The sequence below is a fragment of the Microcaecilia unicolor genome, chromosome 7 (assembly GCF_901765095.1).
Source record: "Microcaecilia unicolor chromosome 7, aMicUni1.1, whole genome shotgun sequence".
NCBI classification, from domain to species: Eukaryota; Metazoa; Chordata; class Amphibia; order Gymnophiona; family Siphonopidae; genus Microcaecilia; species Microcaecilia unicolor.
In genome coordinates, this window is record NC_044037.1 from 109127221 (window position 1) to 109134500 (window position 7280).

The following is a 7280-nucleotide window of genomic DNA, read 5'->3' on the forward strand; positions in this document are numbered from 1 at the left end:
ATGGGGGAGGATATACCAGATACATTCCATGATATCAATCTGGGGGCTGATGGTTTAGCCATCACCTAAGTCAACCTGGTTACGTAAATTGTGTGATTCTTGTATTCTTAAGACCCCCGGGTGCCCAGCCCTCACCCAGCAGTCCTGTGTCTGTAACAATAATGGCATTTGATTAGCTCTCAGTAGCTTCACATTCTTACCTGCCCTGGCACGGCAACAGAGTGCACCCAATGTTTGCACTCCCACAGAGCCTCGTCGTGAAGACTGCACCAGCTCTTTCCCACTGAACTCCATCATCCAATATAGGAAGTAATTGATTTTGTGTCTTTCCCCTATTCCCTCCCCCACCCACAATACCGATCTTATCTCAGCTCTTCCCTTCTCTCCTTCTTCTCCCAGCCCCCCCCCCCTTTCCCAACCCTCTTCCCTACATTATTCCCCATTTAATCGTACCTAGGCCTCCTTCACCAGACGCAACCTGGAACAAGTCGCGTCCGATGTGGGATCAATGGGTGCCAGTAAAGCCTCGCTCTCAGTCAAACCTAATTAACTTTAACAAATTTCCGAACTTCCCTCCACCCTCTCCAGGCACTCAACCAACCAGGTAATACTTCTCTTGTATAGCTCGGTGTGTCTGCGAGCTAAGTGGCTCCGGTTTACACCTATTAATGTTCCTGTCCTGGTTTTGTCTCTCAATCATGTGAGCGCCTCCAGTCTTACATATTGTGCCAATTCTCTCCAAAAAAAGGCTTGGCCGCTCAAACCAGTATTACAACTGCTCAACAAAGTTCCAACAGATAACTTTTCATATTCGAGTGGCGTACTCCACAGAAATGTGCGTGTTTCTCTAACATCTCCATACAGACCCAAAGCAAAAGATGTTTTAGTCAATCTGCTGGTCCTGTAACTTGTTTATTCAGCCATTCTGCAGCTACCTCTGGTTTAGTGAAGACTTTCCAAACACCATTTTCCATTATTTTTAAAGTAGCTGGGTACTGCAACATAAATCTGTACTTCTTGTCCACCAGGCCTGTGCAGACTGCCGAGAATGCCCGTCGCTGCGCTGCTAGAGCCGCCGAGTAATCCTGGAAAACACGAATTAGGGTGCCATCATATTTAGTGGTATCTCTGCTACCTTTGTATGTTCGTAAAACGGCAGCCTTTTGTGAGTAGTCATGAAATTTTGCTATGACCACCCTAGGGCGCTGATCTCTCACTGGTCTAGGCCCCACTCGATGGACTCGCTCAAGTCGGATCGGCCTCCCTTCTCCCGCTTCAGGAAAGGTCGCCTGTAACCAAGTTTCAAGCGTAGGTTTTAAATTGGCATCCGACAAGGACTCTGCGAAGCCCACAAAGCGAAGGTTGTCTCGCCTGGAACGGTTCTCCAAATCCTCTATTCTTTCCGAGTAGTCATGCACCATGCGGGACAGGCGTTCCAGTTCACCAGAATGTTCCTGGTGCCCCTCCTCCACCTCAGCCACTCGGGCCTCCAACTCACCCGTGCGTCGCGAAAGCTCTGAGGTCACCGCCGTTATGCCCGCTATTTGTGCTGATAATTGATCAAATTGTGGAGCTAATGCCCGCACAACCGCCTCTGTGAGTTCTGGGATGAGCGCTTCTGCATTCTGGCAGGGAGGAGAAGGCGTCGGCGAAACCGGCGCCATATTGGATTCGCTAGCTCTTACTTTATCTTCCTTTTTCTTTCCACTTTTCGCCGTTTGAGCCATCAAAGACCTCGTTATATATTTGTCCATATGATAAGAAAGATGCTTTTTTGCAGTGTAAGTTGTTCTAAGGGTGGAGATCGCCGAGTAAGGTGATTTTCGAACGAGGCTTTGACCAGCTAGAGTGAGACACGTCCTCTGCCGCTCACTGCATCACGTGACCCCTCCTGTGTGCTTTTGTGCAATAAATACAGGATCTGTATGTTATAAATATATTAAATAATTAATTAAAAAAAAAACTAAACTGATAACCTTAAGCTGGGGAACAGCTGCCGCTGATATGATTGGTAGTTTCTGGGGGGGTTTTCAGATAACTTAGAACTAGAAGTCCCATAGATAGTAAATAGAGCTATCTAGATAAGAGAGAGGATACAGTGCTGGTTTTATTAGATCTGAGTGCAACCTTTAACACCCTAGAACAGTGCTTATCAAGCTTTTTTTTTGTGGCTATGATCCCATTATCATGCCCACAGAAATCACACAACCCCCAGAAGTATGGGCCAATAGCAATTCTATGGCCAGCCTGCCCATGTCACAACCCCAAACGAGGGTTTTGTGGCCCCCATTTGGAATCGCTACCCACAGTTTGGAAAACACTTTTCTAGATTGTACCAATTTTTAGCATGTTTGATTACTATTGGGATGGGCGGTATCACTGACTTGCTGATAGAATTCAGTTTGTAAATACGGGTACTAAGTTATCGTACACTTTGGTGTTTCTTAGTGGTCCTCTTGTGCCCTCCCCTTCATTATCTACCCGGCTTCTATTTGTACAGTTTAGGATTCACTTTCAAATTTGTTGATGATATCAGGCTGTATATATAACATTGGAAGCAGTACAAACACAAGCATTTGGGTAAATTGACCTATTGTCTGCAAGCTATTAAGGGAATGGATGCAAAAAAAGTTGAAATAGAGCCACAAAAAAAAGAGGCTCTTTGGGTTTGATGGGACAATTATGTTTCATGGTCCTCTTTGAATTGGGATGGGACTGCAGTTGAAATAAAAGACCAGGAACATAACTTGAGGAGGAGAGAGATACAGGCCTCTCTTTTGATCAGGAAATCACTAATATGGTGATGGTATGTTTGTATTACCTATGCCAATTATGAAGGATTTGCCCTTTTTTTTACATGAATTATGCAAAAGGTGTGTACACTTATGGCACAGTTGGACTACTATAATGTTCTGTACTTTTTTGTCTTTAGGATTACAGGATAGTTAGAGAGTCCAAAATACTGAAATGAGGCATTTGGTTTTAGCCAGGGCCTAGGCTGAGGATTCATGTGTTTTCTCCTTTCTGTTTTAAGATATTCATTGTAGCCTTTAAAGCTTTCCATAACTTTGTCCCTACATACATGATAGCCAAGCTATTGTGTTATCAACCTGTGTGCCCCTTATGCTCACAAGGAGGGAGGTTTACAATGTTCCCTTCAGTAAGAACGTTTACATTTTCAAGGGGTTGTGCCTTCACTTTTTCCTGCACTATTTCACTGCTGTGGAATAAATTGCTTTTTGCTCTCTTAGTTGAATGTTGTAGTGGGAATCATTTTTGATTAGTTCTTTTTTTTTAATGTTTTGTATTTGAACTGCTGTGGGGTATTTGTCTGTTACTCCAAAAAAAAAATATTAGGACTGCTTTTATGTAACCTATCCTTGGTGTTTTTGGTAGGATGGGCTAAATATTGGAATAAAGAGAATATTTCAGCTGGTCCAAATGGCCTGGAGAAATCTGCAATTTTATTTCTGTACTTATGGTAGCATCTGATTCCATATCATTTGGACATGCTGAACTTCCTTTCTGGTTTTGCCTATATTGCATATAAATGTTTTAAAGAGCACTTAGACCAGTTATGGAGCTTTCATTCAACTTTCTTCTTCTTGTAGGTGGCCATGGTGGAGGTACAGATTCAGGATGATTATGAATACCACTGGGGTCTCCTCATTGCCTTCATTGCCTGTACCACCATCCTGGTAGCTGTGCATCTCTTTGCCCTGATGATCAGCACCTGTATCCTACCCAACATTGAGGCAGTCAGCAATATTCATAACCTCAACTCAGTGAACGAATCCCCACATGAGCGCATGCACCGCTACATTGAGCTAGCCTGGGGATTTTCCACTGCCTTAGGCCTCTTCCTCTTCTTGGCTGAGGTGGTGCTCCTTTGCTGGGTGAAGTTCCTGCCAGTGGGGGCTCCCAGGGAAAAGATGCCTTCCACTACCAGTACTGAAGGCCCTGTGGTTGGTGAGGAGTACTGGGCTGGCTGGATTGCAGCCTTGGCATCTACTATCATCATGGTCCCTGTAGGAATAGTCTTTATCATCTTTGCCATACACTTCTACCGCTCTCTTGTGGGCCACAAGACAGACCGGTATCAGCAGGAGCTTGAAGAGCTCAACATGATCAAGTACCAGCTTGATGGGGAGGACACAACCCTGCAGACTGTATGAGACCAGCTGGTATTGCTAACAGAAAAAACAGATGAAGAAAAGGATGTGATAATGCAGACAATTTAAGAGTTGCACAAGATGATGATGAGAAGATGGTTCCACTTCTTTGGTTTTGTTGAGAAAAGCTTTTATAAATTGAAAATCAGTGAAAAAGTAGTTCTAGACAGAGAGAGACATTTGTGTAATACACGTGAGATAAAAAAGGAGGTACTCGGAATGCAACAAATATTATATTTGAACTGAGATTAGATCTGTCATTCAGACTTTGTAATCACAGTAGCTATGTTTAGGTAACTGAGTGGCAAGATCTGAATTCCCTTCTCTGGTAGCATACTAGGGTCCCCCCTAGTGGAAGCTTTCAAGATAGGGCTGAAACTCCCATGCTGTTTCAGAGGAGGTGGGGTGTCAGAGGGAGAGGGGGTGTTACAGGCTCAAGGCTGTCATTTTGATCAGTTTGCTGAGGTCCCTTTCCTGGAAAGATGACCCTTGTTGTTGTTTGTTTGTTTTTAATCCTACCGTGGATTCTGTAGGCTGCTTAAATCACTGAATCATTTGAGTCCTAACAGTAAAATACATGGCTGCATTTATAAAGCTAAAGAGTGTTTTAAAAATGCTGACTTTGGAATAGACCTTAGCAGTGTTAAAAGCTTGTACCTTTAAAATGAATATACCATCCTTTTTAATGCTACAGGTACTTGGCTTACTTGGCCATTTCAGTTTGATGTTCCGTAATCCAAAGGATATGGGGTAAAAGTGCCATCTCATTACTATGCACAGTGCACCTATTGGTATTGTCTACAATATTCTAATGCTTCATTGTCACTTTGAAAATGTGTTGTTAAGTTATTATTGTCTCTATAGACAATAGATGTCTATAGACATCTGGTTATTAAAATGTTCAACCCACTGTGAAATGCTATGAGTAGAAACAACTTTATAAGTGCTTTTCCTTAACAGCCTGCTAGATCAGTCCAGGCCAATAGGCTGTGTCCCTACCAGCAGATGGAAGGCAGATAAATCTGAATATTCCAGGACCTCACTGATACAAGGACAATTGCAGCCTAGAACAACTAAATATTTCTCTGCCTCCACAGATGGTGCAGAAGGATAGACTTGACTCCTCTATATTTGTGAGTGATATTGCCGAAGGGTTAGAAGGTAAAGTTTGCCTTTTTGCGGATGACACCAAGATTTGTAACAGAGTGGACACCCCAGAGGGAGTAGAAAACATGAAAAAGATCTGCAGAAGCTAGAAGAATGGTCTAATGTTTGGCAATTAAAATTCAATGCGAAGAAATGCAAAGTGATGCACTTAGGGAGTAGAAATCCATGGGAGACTTATGTGTTAGGCGGTGAGAGTCTGATATGTACAGACAGGGAGAGGGATCTTGGGGTGATAGTATCTGAGGATCTGAAGGCGACGAAACAGTGTGACAAGGCGGTGGCTGTAGCCAGAAGGTTGCTAGGCTGTATAGACAGAGGTGTGACCAGCAGAAGAAAGGAGGTGTTGATGCCCCTGTACAAGTCGTTGGTGAGGCCCAACCTGGAGTATTGTGTACAGCTTTAGAGGCCATATCTTGCTAAGGATGTAAAAAAAATTGAAGTGGTGCAAAGAAAAGCTACAAAAATGGTATGGGATTTGCATTGCAAAACATATGAGGAGAGACTTGCTGACCTGAACATGTATACCCTGGAAGGAAGGAGAAACAGGGTTGATATGATACAGATGTTCAAATATTTGAAAGGTATTAATCCGCAAACTAACCTGTTCCGGAGAACTAGAGGGCAAGAAATGAAGTTGAAGGGGGGCAGACTCAAGAAAAATGTCAGGAAGTATTTTTCCCTATCATCAAGCCGATCAATCCATAGACTGGTGGGTTGTGTCCATCTACCAGCAGGTAGAGATAGAGAGCAATCTTTTGCCTCCCTATATGTGGTCATGTGCTGCCGGAAACTCCTCGTATGTTCTCTATCTCAGCAGGTGTGTGGTCACACAGCAGCAGCTCTGGCTAGGTCTCCAAGCCTAATTGTTTAGGTTTTGTTGAGTACCTGGGGTTGAGGGCTCTTCGTGAGCAAGTGCAAACCTGGTGGTGCCAGGTCCCTCCTTTTCTCCCCCCTCCCGCTGGCTCCGTTAAACAAAAAAAAAAAATTTTTTTTTAACGTTCAAAAAGGACGTCCATTTGCAGCTGCTCACTGGAACAAGTCGTCACTGCTCAGAGCAAGAAGCAGGTAATTTTTACCTTTTACTAGTGGGCAGGAGGTTCCCCGAATGGTCTCCAGGTGGCTATGGCCGCGGATGGCAAGGGCGCGAAAAGACGCTCCCCGGAACACGTTCGCGCACCTAGCGGGGGGATCGAAGGTAGTCGCCCTTTTTGGGTGCCCTTTCGGAACCAGGAGAGTTCACCGGCTTTTCCTCCGGCGCGGCGGCCTTTCCCGCCTTAGGCGCCCATCCCCCGCTGGCCGCCCTCCCGGTCGTGACCGGCCACGCGGCTCGGTCGGCTTCTTCTTGGGCCGCCCTCGAGATGGGAGATGTTAACAGCATGGTCGCCCTTGAATTGGGCGACAGTAAGAAGTCGGCGAAATTAAAATGCCCTTCTTCCCGCGCGGCTCCTTCTTGGAGTTTCGCGCCAGATGCCATTTTGGACGCGCAACACGCCTCTCCCCCGCTACTGGGAGCGCAGATGGAGGGCACCTCTAGGGCCGCGGCACAGGCTGCAGAAATGCACAGACTGGGGGGTTTCTCCCCTGAGTTCATTTTGCTGCTGCATCAAGCCTTTCTTATGCAGAACCCTGCCCCTGCCACCTCTCTGATCGGGGTGATGAGGCCTCTATGCTTAAGCGCCCTCGGGTGGATCTTCCACCCTCGGGGGACTCGGTCTCCTCTGATGTGGATGATGGCAGCGTGTCTGAGTTCTCCCAGAGATCCTTAGCGGAATCGATGGAAGAGACTGATCCTCGCTCGGATGGAGCGGACGACCCCTCTGCAGCACGGCTTTTTCGCTCAGAGGATTTGCCCAACCTGCTTGTGCAGGCCATGAGCATTTTGAAGATTGCCTCTCCGGAGGAAGGCTCTCTCTCAGCATCTACTGGTTCCGCCATTATGCT

At 45.6% G+C, this 7280-nt stretch overlaps 1 protein-coding gene across 1 annotated transcript in view; it reads left to right on the plus strand.

The window, feature by feature from the left end:
• The window catches only part of ORAI3 (ORAI calcium release-activated calcium modulator 3), a 35150-nt gene extending 30043 nt beyond the window's left edge, over positions 1–5107 (plus strand). Inside the window, exon 2 of the mRNA XM_030210687.1 lies at positions 3612–5107. Within this exon, the coding sequence (XP_030066547.1) occupies positions 3612–4175 (564 nt within the window). The 3' untranslated portion in view covers positions 4176–5107. The remainder of the gene's footprint in view (positions 1–3611) is intronic.
• The last annotated feature ends 2173 nt before the right edge of the window (positions 5108–7280 follow it).